The sequence below is a fragment of the Melospiza georgiana genome, chromosome 4, assembly GCF_028018845.1.
Source record: "Melospiza georgiana isolate bMelGeo1 chromosome 4, bMelGeo1.pri, whole genome shotgun sequence".
Classification (NCBI taxonomy): domain Eukaryota; kingdom Metazoa; phylum Chordata; class Aves; order Passeriformes; family Passerellidae; genus Melospiza; species Melospiza georgiana.
Window position 1 is genome coordinate 56,595,829 of NC_080433.1, and position 21,355 is coordinate 56,617,183.

General features: G+C 43.1%; 1 protein-coding gene across 1 annotated transcript; it reads left to right on the top strand.

The window, feature by feature from the left end:
• The first annotated feature begins 823 nt into the window (after positions 1 to 823).
• Positions 824 to 19,722, top strand: CAV1 (caveolin 1). Its single transcript, XM_058022766.1, has 3 exons — positions 824 to 906; positions 1,682 to 1,846; positions 17,799 to 19,722. Exons 1-3 carry the CDS (start codon positions 877 to 879, stop codon positions 18,138 to 18,140), a joined length of 537 nt encoding a protein of 178 aa, XP_057878749.1. The 5' UTR covers positions 824 to 876; the 3' UTR covers positions 18,141 to 19,722.
• The last annotated feature ends 1,633 nt before the right edge of the window (positions 19,723 to 21,355 follow it).

The window sequence follows — 21,355 nt, forward strand, 5'->3', positions numbered from 1 at the left end:
CCTGAGCCATCTTGAATACAGTGATTAATTTTTATACTTATACTGTTTACTCCTACATATGTCCCCGAGCTTACAAAAAAACCTTGAGAACAGAGCATGGCAAGATGGTGTTGCACCATTCCCCTTTAAAAGTTAATCCCAGCGGTTAATATGCATGGCAGACATGCATGGATCAATCTCCTCTCAGGAAAAATAGAGCAGTGGTGAAGTGCAGAACTGTTAAATATTTGCATAGTTTTGAGATGAACCAGTTGAGAAAAATCTCTTTTTCTTCATCCCAAGGATTTCCAAGTTTCCACAATTGTTCCTGGAGCAGCGATGCTTCTGTGTAAACTATTGTCAATGCCGGGAGGGGGGAGCCCGGCAAACGCCTCGCTCGCTCTGCAGGCTGAACACAGCTAAAGTTTTCCATCTCCTCACCGCTTCCTTCCCACTCCCATCTTGCCCAGGTGGCTCTGCCGCACGCAGCCACTGTCATCATCCCGGCACGCAGCGGCGGGGATCACTGACCCGGGGGTCGTGGGCAGCCGGGACGGGGCGGACGGCGCGGACGGGACCCTGTCCCTCTCCCTGTCGAGCCCGTGTCTCCGCCCGGTGTGGCACAAGCATCCGGGACCGGGCCCGCCAGCTCCCAGGTTGCCGGGGCAGGGCTGTTTTCCCCTCCCACCCCCGGCCGCCCTGCCATGTGCGGGGCCGTCCCGCCGCTGTCATCCACCCCAGCCGGAGGCAGGCAGCCGCCCTGGCCAGCGGCCAGCCCTCTCCTCGCAGCTACCTCCCCCGGCCGGCCGCTCCGCCGAGCGGAATCTTCCTGCCTCCGCTCCTACAAGTCACAGGGCAAAGTAACTCGCGGCAGAGCCGTCAGCAGCCCGCGGCAGCATGTCCGGCACCAAATACGTAGACTCGGAGGTAGGACCACCGGGGCACGGGGCCGGGATGCTGCCCCGCCGCCGGCTCCCTGCAGCGGCTACCTGCAAGCCCCCTGAGCCGTCGGAGGAGCGGGGCGAGGGGCGGCTCGGCGGCAGGAGGGCGGAGGGCCGGGCACCTGCGGGCAGGGACAGCGGCCAGGGGGAGCCGGGGCGCTCGTCCCCGGCGGGGCACGGGGAGGGGAGCTGCTGGCTGCCGTGCGGCAAGAGCGGTGTATGGAGAGCTCTACGGCCAGAGCACCGGAATGGAGAGGGTACGGTGATGGCCCTGCATGAAGAGCGGTACAGGGAGGGGGCAGGTACAGTGAGGACAGGGCGGTGCGGGCTCCGTGTTCAGCTCCGCGCAGCGGGGGCGGTAGGGCGCGGGCAGCGCGGCGAGGGCCGTGTGGGGAGGGCGCTGCGCGGGGAGCCCCGGGCGCTCCGTGCCCTGCCCGCGGGGCCACACCCGCGAGTGGGGCCGCTCGCTCCGCCCTGGGGCAGCGCTGCGGGGCCGGGGCCGCCTGGCGGCGGGAGCGGGAGCCGGCGCCTGGCACGGCGGGGGTGTGGTGTGGTGCGCGCCCCGCGGCCGCGGTTAAATAGCCGGGCGAGGCCGGCCCGCAGCCTGCATCCCGCTGCCCGCGGGACCGGGGCCGCCTCCCCTGCCCCTGCCCCTGCCCCTGCCCGCCCTCCTGCGCGGCGCGCACCGGCCCGGCCCTGCCCTGCCCTCCCCGCCTCACTGGGCTCTCCCCGCCCGCCCGCGCTCCCTCTGCTCCCCGCAGGGCTTTCTGTACACGGCGCCCGTCCGGGAGCAGGGCAACATCTACAAGCCCAACAACAAGATGATGGCTGATGAGCTGAGCGAAAAGGCGGTGCACGACGTGCACACCAAAGAGATCGACCTGGTCAACCGAGACCCCAAGCACCTCAACGACGACGTGGTTAAGGTGAGGGGCCGAGGCGGGGCGTCGCGGGGGGCGATACCGAGTCGTGCCGAGGCAGGATACGCGGGCGCTGTCAGGACGGCTGATGCCCGCGAACCACATCCCTCCACCTGCTGCAGGAGGGAACAGGACGGGGGCTGATCGGGGTTTTGGTGGTTTTTTTTAATAAAAGGCGGAGTGGGCAGGAGAGAGGCGGGCAGCGGCCAGGGCAGCCCCGCGGAGCTCCTGGCTCGGGCGCGGAGCGGGGCTGGTCCCGTGTCGGGCCGGCTGCGCTGTCCCGGGGGCTGTCCCGTGTCGGGCTGGCTGCGCTGTCCCGGGGGCTGTCCCGTGTCGGGCTGGCTGCGCTGTCCCGGGGGGCTGTCCCGTGTCGAGCTGTACGGGGGGCCGGCCCCGTGTCGGGCTGTCCCGGGGGGCTGGCCCCGTGTCGGGCTGGCCCCGTGTCGGGCTGTCCCGGGGCGCTCCGGGCGGGGGTCCCGCCGCGCTGTTGCCGCTGCCCGCTCTGCAGCCGGGACGGGGCCGGGAGCGGGGGGATGAGTGCGTGACCTTGTGTAACACCGTCGGAAAGATTTTCCTTCCCCGAGGCACGCACAGAGGCAGGGCGGGGAGATGTCACAAACCAAATCGCCCTCCCTAAGCCTGGCGGGTGCAAAATCAGAGATTCTGGTGGCGGTTGGATTTGTGTCCTTGTTCCGTTTTGTTCTCTTTGGTGCTTTTCCTTCCTTCAAAAGATGATAAGCTAAGCAAAATCTAACTGTGCCCTTGCCTAGATTTTTTTGTTTTGGTTTATAAATCAGTTTGACTGTTTTGACAGGTCAGGGTCGACGGAGATTTTTGCTTGAAGTCACTTTGGTCAAAAATATCACAGAAAAATGTTTTCTTGTAGAAAAAGAATTTATACGGACAAATTTGTACAATCCACATGTGTTATGAACGTGAGTGTTTGAGATCACTTAAAAAGTCATCGGCAAGGGTATGAGCAAAAGTCAGATTTAATATTAAGTGGCAAAGCATGACAAGTTTATTGGCAAGATTCACTCTACTACTTACAGGACAGCCAAGGCACAACAAGGGAAAACAAACAACAACAAAACCAAACAAAATTCAGGCAATCAAAACAGAAATGAACTGAGAACTGTCTAGGGGTGCGTGTATGTGCTTAGGTGTGTGTGTGTGTGACAAAAGACAGTGCGGGCAACGATAAAAAGGAGCAGGGCCTGAAAGTTTAACAGCACTCCAACTTAACAGTACTTAACTTATACCTTAAACCTAACAATTTAACATAGGAAGAACACTTATACCTAATTTATAGCTTAAATTTAATTTATTACTTAACCTTAGCAATTTACTGAGAAAAACACTGAAGAGTATTTAACCTAATTTATAACTTTGAAGTTAGCAACTCAACAGAACAACACTTAGCAACACTTAGCTTATAACTTATGTTTAACAATTTAGCATTTAAGTAAGTTTATAACTATAACCTAACGTTACTCGCTAGCTTAATTTACTTAGACACCCAAGGTACTTAGACATGTAAGAAAGCAGTATTTCTCTCACATTTGCTGTAGCATATGCGCAGGGGCATGCGCACAGAGAGGAAGAGTCAGTGCAAGCAAGGTGCCTGTGAAGAATTCTCCCCAGAGATCGATGAAATACGCACTTTGGATGATTTTGCACTTCCTAATCAGCAAAGGATTGGGCCTTGAGGAATCTGTATTTTGGCCCAGGATACAGCTTGTTTCAGTGATCCTCCGTGCATGAGGCTCTGAGAGGCATCTCCTTCAGAGGGTGGTTGCTGATAAAAGCTTGCTGTCGTCCAGGAGAGCTCAAAGGGCCCTTTTTGGGCTGCTGTTTATAGGCTTGCAAGAGAGCGGGCTTTAGTCATAACAATGTTTTATCTTGGCTGCACTTTGGGTCAGCACTTTCTCCGAAGGTGTGAGAGCAGGAATGTTGTGCCATTCAGGCAGGAGGGGTATTTTCCAAGGGTGGTTATAAGGAAAACAGCAGATTTTTAGTAATTCCTGGGAGCAGACAGTGTTTCTGGTAAGCTTGAAAAGAGCTGAGCTCAGGTGGTGTTTCCAAAGCCAAGGCCTAACAAGCTCTGCAGCGTGGAAAGATGGAGAGGGGAATACACCACTGCAAAGTGAAAATTGAGGGTGCTGTCATCTGGGTTTGTCAGACCCTAGGGAAAATGGGAGCTGCCCAGTCCTAGTGGGTGACTAAGCCACTAAGTGCCTTGCTTAATGGCCAGCAGTGTCAGAGTGTGTGCCATTCACCATGTTTGTTGTAATGAAGACCGTTATCAAAAAAGAAAAATACACTATTGTTTCCAGAGAATCAAGAGGTGAGCTCTGGATCCTGAATGTGTATCTATAAAATGATTCATGCTATGTGCAGACAATTTAACAAGGTCTTGATTCAAATTCCAGACTTCAACACAATTTGAAGGTCCTGAATATGACAAGCCATGGTCATATTGCTGGATCGATGCTAAGAATTATCACAGCAGCCTGTATATTTAAGGAGCCATATAAAAATGAAAAGGCATAAAATTATAATTTGTCTAGAAAAAATAATCTGTGTACCTAATGGTACAAAACTGCCTTTAAAATGGATTATTTTAAAGAGGAGGAGCAGCTGAGTAGACAGGGAATGCCAGAGCTCATGAATAGCCCTGCATCACAGTTTATTGCGTATGTCAACAGGAGAAGTCCCCAAAGCAACCAGACCTTCTGAGGATGAGTCATTGCTCCCAAGCAAGTCAGAATTCTGGTGTCCACAACCTAACCTAATGAAAGAAAGACCCTGATGGGAAAAGAGACCACTGACAGAAAAAAAACATAGTGGGCTTAAAAGAAGATGAAACCTACAAAGCCTATCCTGCCCTCTCTGCCTCCCACAGAGACAAGGATTAAGGAAGTTTGTTACATTCCATCTTCTAAAATAAACTTGGGGAATAATAAGTATAGGAATGGAAAAAACAAGACTTTCAGTTTGTCCTTTTGAAGTAATCGTGGTTCAACACATGCACCAAAAACCTGCAAACAGCCAGAATACCAGTACTGCCTCTATGTCAGCAAGTGAGCTCCTGGTGGTGGAGATAGTCACATCAAGACATAGGAATATACCAAAATGCATTTGATGTTAACCAGACAGGATGCATTTTACATCATAAAAACAGCAATATGTGTACAAAATGGCATTGTAAACCAAAACTTTCTTCTTGTTTTGTTACAAGGATAAATAATAATAACTTTTATTTTAGGTATTTCATAGATGGATCAACCTGCAGAGTAGAGAGAGGATTTTTGCCACAATTTGCATTTATATGGACCACAGGGTCTATTCAGTCTATTAGACATAGCAATAAAATTCACACCCAGTGCCTAGGGGACAAGCTTGGATTGGGGTGAAAATGCACAGATTCAGTCCCTACCTTACTCATCAGTCTGTAGTCCCCTTCTGACATGCATCTGCCATTCTTACTTGGGCTGTAAAGCTTCCAGGCAGAATGTTAAACTGACTGAGAGAGACCCCAGTCTTAAGTACTGAAAGCCAGAGGAAAAAAAAAGTGTAGGAGTCCTGTAATGCCAGAAGTATGGCTTAGGCTGAGCTCAGTTTTGTTTAAAGCCGTTGCATTTTTCTAGATTCAAAACTTTCTGCTTTATACCCACTATTTTATGCATTTCTTGCCCCTTGACTATGAGGCACAACAGCATGGAAACTGGGGACTAATCAGTCAGCCATGAAATAGAAATGATTAGACAGAGGATGAGGAATCTGCTCTGTAAGCAGCTCTCTAAAAGGCCTCAGTGTTGTCTGTATTCAAATACTTCCCATAGCACATTTTAAAAATAACCTTCTCTTGTGAGAAGCAGGAGACACGTTCCCTTGATTTGCAGCAGAGCATCTGCCCAGCTTCCCCTGCAGCAGTTGTGTGGTGCAGGCAGCTTTAGGGTTGGGATCCAGGCAAGGGGCAGAAACCCAGTCAAAATCCTTTTATGAAAACTAGACACATGGAGCAGCTTTGCATCAAAGCTGTTGGTGACTTTGCTTATGGTTTGTCTTTGAATTACCTATGAAGTGGGAGCTTAGTGCTGGGAGGTTTCCAGAAAAATGGAGCAAATGACTGGATTTATGTTCAGAGAGGGATGTGAACAAGGCCTTATGGAACCTGAGGTGTGCAGACAGTGGAAGTAACAGCTCTGAACAGGGAGAAGCACAAACTAGTAAAAATCACCAGAACTTCCCCCTTTTCCCAATTTTTACAGTGGAGACCAGAAAGAAGAGATTTTCTTCCTCACCCAACTGTGCTCATACATCACCTAGACAGAGGGAGAATGTGCACTAGTGGTTCCCTTGCTCAGGCACTGGCTTGTGAAGGTGGCTAGTGAGGCAGGGGGCGAGGAGGGAATCTAGGAAGGGAGAAGCAGCCTGTGTGCCTGTGGCAGCTCTCCAGGAGTCATGCTGGTGATCATACAGGTGGTTTGCCATAGTTTTATCTGTTTCATGTGTCCTTCACCAGACAGTTCTGCTCTTGGACTTGTGTCCCACAGGTTTTCTTTGTGATGAGACACAACAAACAGGGTGGAAAGCTTATTGATTTTTTCTCTCATTCATTCCCCAGTTATCCAGGACTCACATGAAGGTGCCTGAAGTTCAGGCTTTGCTCTTCTTGTTTCCCAACACATTATTTGTGTTTTTCGAGTACGGCTAAATTGAAGCCTTCGAGTTTTAGAGTTCAAACTTTCTCAACATATCTGTGGTCAAGTCTGCACAGAGTTTACTGACTTTGGAAAATGCAGAGGAGGGAGCCAGCTCTCCTACAGATTACTCTTCTCACTAACTTCCTTGCTCCTTGCTGAGAATAAGCACAGACCTTGCAGCCAACTCTACAAAGTCTAATCCTCACTTTACTAGTGAGGACCAAATGTGCAGTCACATCTGCAGCCAGATTACCATTTTTTCCTACAGTGATGTGCCAGGAAGAAAGAACTGTGGCTGGTCTACCATCTAGAACATAATTATTTTTTTATTGTAAACATGTGGTGTCTATCTGCTGTTGGTTGTATAGGAGTCCTTTTTGCACTGGAAAAAAAAAAAATTTAGTACTTGCCTAGAGATGTGAGGATGAAGAGCTTTTGTACCAAGTCTCAAAAGATTATGTATTCCGGCCTTCCACTTCAAACTAATGCAGTTGAGAGCAATTCAACTTACTGCAAGGAAAAGTCTGGAATTTTTAGTCAAATGTTGACAAGTACTGTAATACCCTTATGTACTCATTAGGGAGGAAAGTATTACTCAGGCACACTTTGACAGCTATTTACAATTTCTGCCTCATAATAAAAAGAGAGGTTTTTCAAAAGCAGTTTACATTTTATGTAATTTTTCATTATTAAGGCCCCTCCCTGTTGTACTGAGCACAGTGTGAGATGCACAGAGAGATGCCTGGTCAGAGCACTTCCCATTCCCACACCTGAGAACCTCCTGGAAGGAAAGCAGGTGTCACCCCATGCTCTGTTTGAATGGGAGACCTAAGGTGGGCTGTCACTCAGATGTGACAACAAGTGTCAACCTGAGAGGAACCCAGTTCTGCTCTTTAACACAGTAAAATGAGAGAAAAACAGAGCTCAATCAGGTGCTATTTCTGAAATAAGTAATTAAGTGAAATATAATGCAGACCCTTTTGCTTTGTTTTTAGACATTGTTAAAAGTCATGAGATCATAGATACATGTTTAAGTTTAAAAACATCCATATAATACATAGATCACAAATTTATGTGTATGTGTTCCAATCCAAGCTTGTCACCTGGGCTCTTGCTGTTGGCAGTGACCAAAGTGTGATGCCTCTGGAGGCAGATTCACTGTGTTTAACCACAGGACAGGAGAAGCAGTGCTCTCAGAGGGCATGCTTGTCTCAACTGCTGATACATGTGGTTTAGACATGGCACCTTACTTGTGCAAAACAATTAATTAAATGAAATGGTTCTGTAATGCTGTGTCCTATTAACAAGCTATGAGGTTTAGATTTAAAATGCAAGCAGAGTTAAATGTTTGACTTTGGCTGACCACGTGATTCAGTTCTGTTTCAAACATTTCTTCCAAGGCTAGTCTAGGGGTATGAGATTAAAGCCTTGAGTCATTATGAATGCCAGTTTATACAAGGTCTGAGCGAGGTTTTAAGAGTTCTGAAAAATAGTTTTCTTGCACGTTAATTAGGAGTTCTCAGGCATGGAATTTCTGAATGTCCATAAGAGAACAGCTAATAATGGCATCTGTTCTAATGAAAGCTTCTTTCTCTAAAAACTGTGTTCGCATTTAAACTCATGGTATTATTAAAGCCTTATGCACAGCCTTCTTGCTTGGCATGATGAACATGACTCATAACTCCACAGAAAAATTTGATGGCCATGGGGACAGAGCAAATGATTCAGCATGGCTGTTTCTTTTGTTAGAATTTATTGGACACTATCTCAGATTCAAAAGAGGCAAATACTTTTCAATTCTGATAACTTCAACAATCATATGTTAGAAAATATTAAGAACAATTTGAATTGATTGTCGAATTTTTAGCCCACTATGTGGATAGAAACACTGTCTTCTTGCATGGATATCTAAAACAAACAAACAAAGAATATTGAAATGCAAAACTCTCCAGGGGAAAAAGGGATAATTGCGTACAGTAGAATCGTTTACCAATGAGGTCCCCAGTGAGGAAATTTTATCTTGGTTGTGTTTTAGGCAACAGAAAGAAGAAAATACAAATGAACTTGGGGGATTCTGAAACACTTGTGATCTCTGGAAAACTGAAGACAGAAATAGTTCTAATCCAAGATAAGTTTGTATTTCCGACAGCTCTCAAATACCCTCTGCATAGACACCAGCACGAAGTCTATATCAGTAACTGATTTTTTGAGGTTTTGGATCCAGAACTACCATATTTATTTTCTTGACAAATGACAGCTATAAAACTCATCTTGGACTCTAAAAGGGTTGCTTCTTTTGAATGTGAAAGAGAAATTATGCCATTTAATTTAATTTGATTTATTGTGGAGGCAGGTTTTGCACCATTAGTCTCTTTATATTTTCATGACAGACTTCTTAAGAAAATATTTTTGATTTGAAAAAAAATTAAAAATATAAAAAAAATTCAAAACAATTGAAAAAGTTTTAAAAAAATTGAACTTTATGGAATATCATTCTTGTCAGAAATTGTTACCAGATTAGCAATCAAAAGAAAAATAATTTCAGTGCCACTGTCCCATTTTAATGAGCTCATGCATTGATAAAATATGATTATATTCAAGATGTAGGAGCTGTGCTCTAGATGTTAGTGGGGCTGTACAAGGGTGGAGTTTGTTCCTAGTTAAAAAAAATAGGAACTGATAAATTCAACTTCATAGATAAGAAGTGAGAAGACATTCTCACAGCTGAAGGTGAAGGCATCACATTCTCTGTCTGCACTCTTGCTGTGCTGAATTTATATTCTGAGTTCCAAAAAAGCCTAAGGGAGTCTCATAGATGGATTGCAACATTTCCTCTTTCAACTTTGAAATCCCTTATTGGAATTCAAACAGATGCTACAAAAAATAATCAGTTTTTATCAAGATCAGGGATCTATAGATCCCTCTGTAGAGCTCAGCCATAAAATCATCAACTGTTTTATGAAGTCCAAGTTCACGTATCATAGAAAGGTTTGGGTTGGAAGGGACCTTCAAGATCATCCAGCTCCAGCCTCTGCCATGGGCTGGGATGCCACTCACTCGATCAGGTTGCTCAAAGCCTTCTCATCCTGGCCTTGAACACTTCCAGGGATGGGGCATCCACAGCTTCTCTGGGAAACCCATTCCAGTGCCTCTCCTAGGAATTTCTTCCTAATATTGAATCTAAAACCTACTCTGTTTCAGTTAAAAGCCGTTCCTCCTTGTCCTTGTACGAAGTCCCTCTGTAGTCCACTTTATTTACTATTCCAAGAGCCTTCTCTTCTCCAGATGAACAACCACAAGTCTCTCAGCCTGTCTTCACAGAGGGTGTGCTCCAGCCCTCTAATCATCTTTTTGGCTCTCCTCTGGACTTGCTCCAACAGGCCCATGTTCTCATCTTGGAGGCCCCAGAGCTGGACACTACTCCAGGTGGGGTCTCATGAGAGCAGAGTGGGAGAATCACTTTCCTCAACCTGTTCCTTTTGGTGCAGCCCAGGGTGCTGTCAGCTTTCTGGGCTGCAGGCCAGATCATATTGAGCTGCTCATCAGTCAGCATCTCCAAGTCCTTCTCTGCAGGCTGCTCTCAATCTAGGTACCACCCAGCCTGTATTTGTGCTTGGGACTGCCCTGATGCAAGAGTAGGACCTTTCACTTGGCCTTGTTGAATTTCATGAGGCTCAGAGGTGCCTAGCTGTCAGGCCTGTCAAGGCATCCCTTTCCTCCAGTGTGTCAGCCTCACCACACAACTTGCACTCGTTCCCATTGCTGTTCTCATGACAGGAGCAGAACTATAAAAGATCTTGATTTTTATACTAAAGAAATACTAAAGAAATACCTTAAATATAAGGATCAGTAACTTGAGCTCTTCCATAAGAAAGACAACATTCTAACAGTACAAATGCAGGGTCAAGTTTATTTTTAAAATAAAAGAGAGGCAGCTGGGCATCACTGCACACTCACTGTCAGCAATAAGCATGGTTCAGGTAGAAATGAGGGGAAAAGGTGAAAACAAGTTATACAGATTTGCAAAAAAGAATGGCAGCAGCTAACAGGAGTGTGTTTATTATAGCATATGTTATCAAGAGTCTCCTCTCCTTAGACTCCCTTTACAAACTATAAAGAGAAAAAAAGTGTTTTCTAGGTCTAAAACAACCTCCAAGGGTCACTGTCTCTCCATACACGACTGAAGAGTCTGAGGTCACTGCATTTCTACTTCATATTAGTGCCTAAATTTAGGAATGATAAAGTTAGACCAAGTTCTAAAAACTTATGCTTAATAGTAGTTTATTACCTTAATAGTGTATAAGCATAATAAAATAGAAATCTGTCATATTTATTAAATAAAATTTAAAATATAAAATCAGTTTACACAATGTCTTTTATTAAGGCTTTTGGATTCAGTTTAACTCCAGGCACTAGCGAAATAAAAGAAAAAATTTCTTGTATGTTTAGTGTAGTCAAAACTTCACACTGGTGTTCATAAATATATCTCTTTAAAATACAGATGGACAGACATACATGGATATGCATAAATGTATTAGGATTCTTTGCTAAAATAGCTGTATCAAACAAAGAACTGTGGAACATGAACCAAGTAATAAAAACAAAGAAAGCTTCTTAGAGGTTTCTCTTTGGGAAGGCTGCAATAACCTCCCAGCAGCCCAGTTTCCAGGGAGGAAAACAGTAATTTTATTTTCTGACTGCTTACTCCAACAACATCAAGACATTTGTCAAGGAACTAGCTGACATGGTATCCCCACCTGCACAGGAAGTTTTGCTGTGTTAGAGTGCAGATCTTTTTTTGAAACTGCTTCTTTCCTTCTGCCAGCCTGTGTTGGAACAGGACAGGCAAGTGCTTCAGGAGATCTCTGGGGAGCAGCTGGTTGCTGCAGTGCTCACCCATTGGCATAATTTGTGTTTTCCTTACGAGTACTTCCACAGGTTTTGGTGAGCCTGCCCATCTGATGGAACAAAGACCATCAGCGGGGCTTTTGTGGTATGTAATCAGCACAGGCAGGGAGCAGGACATTGTTCTCTCAGTAAATAGAAGCAGAAAAATATTTTTTTTTCTTTTTTCTGTGATTTTCAGTTTGTGAAATGGTGACTTGCAGTCCCCCCCTTTTCTAAGTCATGGCATCCTTTACACATTTTCAGAATGCATTTGAGTATTTGTTATGCATGCAGTAGGAGTCACTCCTGACCAGGCTGGTTTTCTTCTCTGGCTAGAAGAGTGCAGTCCTTCAATTCCACTTTCCAACATGGATATCCTTGTTTGTTAAAGCATTGTTTGCTTTTCTGGCATACTCTGTAGCGCTCAGGAAAGATTCACTGTTTCCATTAAGAGATCTGCCAGCAGAACACTTTTCTTGCCATACTGTGGGAAGCAGGCACAGGGAGACAGGAAAGGTAGAACAAATTCTTTGGTCAGTTTGTGCAAGTAACTGGGGTGCAACAGTTCTGTTTGCTTGTTTAGGCTCTCGTTCACTTTGGAAATACTTGTTTGTAAGTTTTCTGCACTCAACAAGCCTTACACAACAGCTCTGATCCTAGCCATCTGCAGTCATGGCATCTTTTTTTTATTTTTTTTGCAAAGAAGCAACTGTTGTGCCTTGTGATCTGGCCAGTCCCCAGAAGAACAGTGTGCTCTGAAGACAGACTTTGAGGTTGACAGGCAAAGCCTAATCATGCTGCAGCGCAGCCTGGAGGGACTCTTGGGGTTGCCCTGTTAGATGCTTGCCACCAATACCAAGATTCAAGGTGATTTCTTGTCTTGTGAGGGAACAGAACAGTGCTAGATGTGCACATTTTGTAGTCACCCTTTTGCTCAAGGTTTGTATAAATAGTGTGGAAGAGAATGAGTTTTTGCTTTAGTGAGCACCTGAGATCACCTAATGTTGGCTGTTGAGACCTGATTAGTGAGGAAGTAGACCATCTAGGAGTCATGGAGCTCTGTGTGTTCAGGAACAAAGTGCCAGCTTTCCTACATAACTACAGGTTTGCCAGATGGAGATAACACAGCGCTCTTAAAAGGGTGTATGAATCTTTGGGTGTCTGGGAGGCAAGGAAGAGGATCAACTTTCTCCTGTAAGCCCCAACAACTCCCTGTCCTCTTTCCTGCAGATTCAGTAGAAAGAGTATAAACTTCTTCATCCTTTTCTCTTAACTGTGGCAGCAGTCAGGACAAGCATCATATGTGGTAATGTGGTGTTCCAAAGGATCAAGGAAATAAATAAATGCTTAACTGGCATCAGTGATTTAACAGAAAGCTTGTGAGTTTATTGCTTAAGTTTTTTTTCAGCTGCTGTGAAAAACAAGTTCTTCTCTAGGCACTGTAACTGAGAATTTAAAGTTCCAAATAGCATGTGGAAGTGCTAAGGGAATTATAATCTCATATGCTCACACATTTTCTTATTTTTAATAATACACATCAGCCTTCTCCAACATAAGAACAGTGTTGCATCTGTCCTTAACATCACCTCCCAAATGTGACCCATGCCATAGAAAGGGTTGTCATTTTGTGATATTTTATACATTTTTGTATGTTAAATGTTTCTTTAAAGAACATTGAATAAATATATTTGGGAATTTTACAAATTGCATTTATTACAAGAGAAAAGAAAAAGACCATTTCTGCCTCATGCCTTGCAAGGACATCTTTTAATACAGAGCAACAATATCATATTTAGGGTCTTGGAATCAGAGAAAACCTCTTTAAAATCAACCCAGTATAAGCAGTAAGGACAATTTCCACACCCTGGGCATAAAAATGTAAAGAATAGTAGCTTATGATGCTTTCCTGTGTACATTTAACCCTTTAGGCAGAGTGTGTAAGCATATTGACATCAGTGGGACAGTTCACATTTTCATGTTGTGTGCATATTTAAGTGTTCTGCCTGCCTGGACATATTAGTGATTGATCAATACAGTAAGGATCTAAGCTTCCTCTTACTGACTCTAAGAGATAGTGAAAGCACACCAAAATTTAGGCATTCTCAGCACTTGTTTGGGTTCCTCTGGAATAGAATAGGGGTGGTGCCTGGCTGTGTGAACTGTGTGCTGTGAGCACAGTGGCAGCGTGCAGCTACCACACACAAAGATATGAATTATGATAGTTACAGTCACAGAAATGTAGGTCAAAGCCTAATGCTGGTGGTCTTAATAATTTATTTTTTTTTCTGACCGACCAAGCACAGTAATTTTTTCTCTGTGATACTACAAACCTCAAAGAACAAACTTCTGAAAAGCACAGCTGGTAAGTAGGTGATTTGAGCCTGGCATTTAATATACCTTTCCAGTTGGCCATCTTCTGATACATGGGGACTTGAAGTGACAAGATCAGCAGGTCAACTGATTTCATGCATGTAGCATATGTTATTGAGTCAGATGAAAACTTTATACTGTTAAGCTTTTTTGATTAATAGTTCTGATCTTTAAATAGACATTTTGCCTGTCTTGTAAATAAATCTTGTAAATAAATCCCATACCATTTCCCTTTCTTGTAAATAAATCTATTTTAGAATCAAAGCGGGTTCCTCAGTTTCCTGATAGGGGTTTAATAAACAAGTGCAGAGCAAAAGAAGCTGCTCTATGATTCTCATAGCAGAATCAGACAAAAGCTTCAAGCAATGTAAAAACTGGCTTTACCAAACTGAATAGTAGGAAACAAAGAATTGCTGAAGTCAGGAAGTGCATTGTAGGCATGGAGCAGGAGTTGATAGTGTTTAATAGTTTGGTCTGAAACAGAAGGCTAGAGCAAGTTATTAGCATCCTTTAGAGGGTCAAGCCTAATTTCCTGTACTTGTCTCCTGTCACAAGTGAACGTGCATGTATTTTCACTAGCTTGGCAACTGCCTCTGTGATTTCACAGCACATCCTGACAGCTCTGGAGGTACAAACTACAGAAGGAACATGAAATCTACAAAAAAAAGACATGTGCACAACCTAAGAAAACCTTTATGTAGATAAAATGAGAGCTCACAGATCTACATGTACATGGTGCTTGACAAAAGTGACCTTGAGAACAATGCCCTAAAAATGTTGTCTTATACTTGCAAGACAGTTAGATTCGTTACCAGAAATGACAGCATCTTTCTTCTGTAGGATCATATTTCTGGGCACTTCTCTTTATCTTGTCAGTCCTATTTTTACTTTACTTACTTCAGTTGGACACTTTTTATCAGTCTGATGACACTCGCCGTCAGTGAGTGCTACTGAACTATAATCCAGAGGAGAGTAGTAGGAGGGACTGAGGAGGGACTGAGTAATCTGAGTGATGTAAGTGTAATCTATAGCAAGGCAAAATGCATCCAGTCACCTGTTACTCCTGCAGCCCGTGGAGAACAAGTTAAAATCAGGATCCATCATGGGAGTGGTTTAGTGCAGGAAGAAGCTGAGTGATATCTCAGTTCCTGCAGCATAAGGACTTATCTGTACTGCTTGAAGAGTGAAATAAATAGTGTTTCCCAGGCAGTGTTCTGTTAGCACATGAGTAGAAGAGCCCAGATTACCTCAACTCTGCCTCTCTTTATTTAGACATTGCTGCAGGTAAGTCTGTTTTTGGACAGCACCGCAGAGGTTCATGTGCCAGGCGTTCTTTCTTGGCATGTACATAATGTTCTTATGTATTATAATGTTCTTACAGCTTTTGGGCAGATAACAGGTTCATTTTAACACTATATTCAGCTAAGAGTTTAAGTTGTCAGGCCATTTTTCTTTTCAAACAAGTTCCCTTATTCAAATTGGAGTAATGTGAAATGGAATCTGAGGAATAATGAAATGGGCAGACATGGTAGTGTGACATCAGCTAGCATTCCTACAGGGCCATCTCTTTTACTTCTCTGCACTGTTAGAAGCATTCTGAGAGCTGTTGAAATTGCTCCAAGCTAACCTCTTGGTAATTAAGGTGTCGTGAATACATCACTGTTATCTCACAGACAGATTCATTCCTGAGTGTTTTAGGACAGCAGTGTATGACTTGAGCTGGGAAATCCTGACCAAAGATATATCCTAAATGTTCTAATATTAGCATCATCTCCTGGAGGAGTACAGGGCTGTCCATCTGGAAATGTTATATGCCATGATTCTTCTGTCAGCTCCCCAGCTCTCCATGGACATTTTGTTGAACACAACAGGCTAAAAATATTTGTTACTGAGAATCACAATTACAGAAAGTTTACTGTTTGATTTGCAAACCAGTGAGTTTATTGGCTTCCATTTTCCATTTCATTACAAGGGTTTACTTTGAAAGTAGTCAAATTACGGGCTAATTTTACTGTATATTTTTTAAAATCTATAAAATTCACATTCAACTATGGCTTCATTTTGCTTGCCAAAAAAATTGCATTTCTGATAAAAATAGGTCTCACTTGGCTAAAATAAGGATGCAACCATGAAAAGGCTCATGGAGCTCAATGCAAACTTTTTTTCCTTATGAGATCTAATATTTCCCTTATTAGCCAGTTGAAATAATACAAGATGGTATTTCCACTACAACTGAAATTAATGAAAAGACTTTAGATACAACATTGACTAGCCCTCAATGCTTTGAACCTCTATGATGGCTGTGTTACCTTTACCAAGGATTACAGCATCAGCTGATGGGAAGCATGCAATAAATTGACTAAAGTTTTAGAATAAGAGAGCTATACTGAAGCATGTAGTCCTTATGTAGTAATATTTTTTGAGAAGCAGCTTTTTTTTACTATTGTCATTCTGGGTTTTGCCATCATATGGATATTTTTATTATCTGATTTCAAGGAAAATTTTGATAAAAAGCCAAGAACACCCATTCACTTTGAAAGTGAGCTAACATGAGATGTGGCTACAATGAAAAGTTTGCTTTTGAATAGCTGCAGAAGCAGATTGTATGTCTGCTTGCTTATGTATGCTAAAATCTACTCTGCCAATGCAGAGTCCGACATAGGTTTCTGTGGAGATCTAGTTTCTCAGTGCTACCTTTAGGTGTGATGATAATGAATATCCATCCCAAAGAATGACTTTCAGATCACTAGAACATAGTTCAGAGTAGCAGAAAAAGAGGAGGTTTGTAATTTGAATGACAGGATGTCTAGAGAGGAGCACTGGCAGAGAGAGTAATGTGAATATGTTCAATTAAGCCAGCCTGGTGTTAGGCATTCAAGGTGTTGGATATCACAGATAATTCAGAAATTTCCTCTCAAGGATTTACCAGCCATTCACATAGATTGCACCTAGACTGTACACTTCTGCTTGTAATTATCTTTTTTCTCTAAGAAGCTGGAAAGTCCAGTGGTATTATAATATTTGTCCCTTTGCTAGTAACTTATTTCTGGGGGTGATAAAACTTTCAGCAGGAGAGAAGAACAAGTGCTTTTCAATTGTTATGTATATTTTAGACTAAAAGAAGTGATTGTGAGCCTTTTCTTACACTGTAAGCAGTATTTACACAGAGTATATGTATAGTCACCTTCTTCCAGCATGCTAAGGTACAATTGCCTGAGTTTCTGAGGCTGCTGGCCCCTGTCATACTTACCTTGCTCCTGTAAATCTTCACTTTTGGCAGCATTATAATCTCACTTCGGGATCCAGTCCCAGGAATGCAATTTTTTTTTCTTTCATCTGACTTAAACAGCCATTTATTTCCTTGCAGAGGAATAGTGTTGTGATGTTCTCTTTCCTGTTGTTTGCAGTGCCTATACAATTGGTTGTGCTGATTAAATTAAATATCCTGTATTGTGGGTTATATCAAACATGTCTGTGTGACATGGAGCTGAACCATCATTGCAATTCTGTTAATATTCTTATAGAAATATTATGACAATTGAGCTTCCTGAACAACTTAGTATTTCAACAGAGAGTGCTAAAATATGCATGTTGGAATGCACTGCTTCCTTAGGTGACTTTCTGAATGACTTATGAATAGTCAAAACAATGAAATATTATTTTATTCACCTGTTTTGTACCTTAAGCAGACCAGAAGGGCACTGCATACCTTAGGGCTGTGGGAGGTGAGGAAGATATATTCTGTTTTGTGGAAAACTCCATCTAGAAGTTAGATGTCTAATTTTGAGCTAATCATTGAGGCTCCCTGGTAGTCATTGGGTAAAGGTTACTGAAGATTCATGACTTAAATCATGGGTTATAATAGATGGAATCACGTGAGGGTGTAGGAAGTACGTGCTTTGTGTTTCTTGCAGCTCTCCAGGAAAGGTGTTTCTGGAACACACCCTTGATGTGAATGTCTGACTGACCTGACTTTGTGTTCTTTGCTGCAGATTGATTTTGAAGATGTGATTGCTGAGCCAGAGGGAACACACAGCTTTGATGGGATTTGGAAGGCCAGTTTTACCACCTTCACTGTAACGAAATACTGGTTTTACCGTTTACTGTCAGCAATCTTTGGTATTCCTATGGCTCTCATCTGGGGCATCTACTTTGCCATTTTGTCCTTCCTGCACATCTGGGCGGTGGTGCCGTGCATAAGGAGCTACCTGATTGAGATCCAGTGCATTAGCCGTGTCTATTCCATCTGCATCCACACGTTCTGCGACCCGCTCTTTGAGGCCATAGGCAGAGTGTTCAGCAGCATCCGAGCCACAGTACGGAAAGAGATCTGAGGGACAATTCAAGGAGAGCCATCAGCCTAGGAAGGGGGTGAAGGTTTTGTGTTTTTTGGAGTGTTTTGGTGCCAGTTTTGTGTTTCCCAAAGCAACATACAGCAACTGGTGGTGGACTGGCCCAAAACAAAGAATCACTTGCTCAGTTTCTTTTTCTACTGTTCATCTGTTCATTCTTACTGGATTACTTGCCCTTTTTTTTTTTTTCTCCTTTCTTTTGCCTTCCCCCCCCCACCCCCTTTGGTCTGCATTTTAAACTAACCTTAAAGGGCTGTTCTTCCATGCCAGCTGCATATTATTTTGCTGGCTGTTCAATTCAGAGATTGAAGTGTTGTTGGATGCCTTTTTATCTTACCCTTCATTCCTTGTGAGATAAATCCACAGTGATACTGAAGAATGACAAAAATGCTTTCCAACACTATAAAGCCATTCATTTTATTGTGGCTAAAGAGTGCAGAGCTATCACAGCAGAATGAACGTGACCAGCTGGCAGGTTTTAGCAGAATGTTCTTTTTCAATTGGATTGTCAGTTGACTGCAGCTATTTACAGTCGTGGTCAGATATTGTGCAGTATGATAAATTAGTTAAGTAAACATATTACTGAACTAGCATATGTCCTGAAAATTTAACATTTTGTCAGGCTGGAGACATTGACATGTAAAAGCTTTGGTCGGTGCCTTTCTGTCTCATTCTGTCTCGGAAGTTTGCATCCAGTCATTTCTCAACCTTTGCTAGGATTGCAGAAACAAACTGCAGTTGAGAGCTAAAACTGGTCATTACAGAAATGTTTTCCTGACTGTGACTTATGACACATCCCTTAGCAAGCATTTAGGTGCTTATCTCATTGGCATCTGGGGTATTTTTGCAAAGTATTAATATAAATACACACTGCAGGTATGCCGGAGATAATCCTGAGTTAAAAGGAAAATGAAGGAGTGGCAAATAAGCCACAGGAGGCCAGGGAGGAGCTGCCCCTGCCAGAAACTTTTCTACAGCTTTCAAAACTTCCCTATCAGCAGAGGTCAGCCTGCCACTAGCACGGAGATCGTTTTCAGGATGCTTTGCTGAGTCTAAATTTATCCATCACAAGAGATGCTTTAGAATCTTCACATTTGTGTGTTGCTTTGTTCATTTTTAGCTGAGCTGCCACATCAGGAAGTCTTAAACAGAGGGTGTTGTGTGAAACTAGTGTATTGCAAAGTGGAAGGCCTCAGCAGTGGGGCCTTTGCGACCTGTTCTGATGCTGTGACCTGCAAGAGCTTTTTGCCCTCATGACAGTACTGTGTTCAGAGATGCTCTCTGCATCCTCATTGGTTTGTGTGAAGCATTTGTAAAAATAGTTGTGAGGCTAATCAGCTTTATTGTAAACCAAGCTGGGGTCTGAGCCTGCTCCAGCTGGAATCTCTGGCAAACCAGTTCGTGACATGCAGGAGTGCAAACTTCATCCCTTGGGGTGAACATGGAGCTGTCTGGTACACCTACAGCTTTTTTTTATTTACTGCTGATATTTCACATATTGCTTTACCTAACATGGAAGTGCCTTCCATTCTCTTTCTGCCAAAGCATTGAAAACTTTAGGAAATGCTGCATTTTTAATTGGGGGTGGGGGAGGGAAAATGGGGGTGGGAAAGGGTGCACAAAAATTTACAAAGCTATTAACTACTATTTGCATTTAAAACAGACACTGGTATGGATATAGTTTGATGTTTTTCTATGTACATAATGAAGAGTGTACTATTATAGATTTTTTTCAGTAATAAAACAACCAAGATTGTAAACAAGAAATATTTTATCTTTTTATGACAAAAATCACTCCAAAGAAAACCTTCTTGATTACCATATAAACTGCATATCCTGAAAGATGTCTGTTCACTTAGATTTCTTAGTCCCTAATCCAAATACATTGCTGATCCAAACATTTACATTATTGTTATAAGCTTACAGATATAACTTACACCTTTTTAAAAATTCTGCATGTACATTAAAGACTACAATAAAAAGATGCTTAATGGTAGATCCTGTCTGACTTCTTTTTCCTTGAAAGTCATATGGACAAAATTGTTTAACGCTTTCTTTGTCAGTTCAGTAGAAACAGGATTTTTCCTAATAAAAGCTCATTAGCCTTAGCATTTAATGTATGGAAATAGGGGAATGACAGCTTTTATTCAGCCGTGTATGGACGTAACTTGTGACAGGACAGTTCATTTCTATGGGTGTTCTGCACAATACCTGTCACACTGTTACAGAAAAGCCCAACAAAACATGCTATTATGAATGGTGTACAAATCTTGTAACTGTATTATAATGTTCAAAGGGCAGATACCAAGTAAATGTAGTCCATCATATCTTCTCCAATAGCAGAATGGTGTATTTAGCAGCACTCAATAGGCTAGTGGTAGCAAATAGGATGTTGAATTGGACTATGTGAGAAACTGTAACATATTTTAAAAGTAAAAGGGAGGTTGTAATGTGAAAGAAAAGCAAATACACCTTCGGTATCCAAAAACATCTTGCTTTTGCAAAAAGCCTGATTTATTCAGGCTTAACTGTTTATAATATCACGACTCCAGGACTCTTCCTGGGAGAGATGTGCAGATTGATACTATGATAGCACTGCCCCTGGCACTGTCCTGCATTCATGGGGCTGTGCTGAGGCTGGATCCATGCTCCTGCCATAACACTTAGGCCATAGCCAAGGTACACCCCTTGGCAAGATCCAGGTTTGTCAAGTAGAGGATTAGACATTAGGTGTTGGACAGGGACACCAGGCAATTTCTTGGCTTGGCTGTAAATGTGCCAGCATCACTCTGCTAGATACAAGTCAGTGTCATAAACTGCCTCGAGACCTGTGCGTTCAGGTGGGCTCAATATAGTTTTTCCTCTTACCAGAAAACTTTTGTGGCTGTCATTTGTCACTCTTTTCATCCTCTGAGTCACCAGTTCTTAGATTTTGCCATGTAGTTTGAACTGTGTTTCCTGTGTTTCTTCTTGTGGGAGAGCTGGGCACTTCAAACAAGGTGAAGTACCCAAGTGCTGAGAGCATGTGAACTGTCTCGCTGTGTGGTTGATCTGTGGAATTTGACTGAGAACTAAATACAGAATATTTCTTTAAAATGTACTTATTGAAATGAAGTTGCAACAAAATACAAAGACAAACCTTAGGCTTTTAATAATGATGAAGAATTTCCATATCTGCACCCAAGCTACCTTTTAAC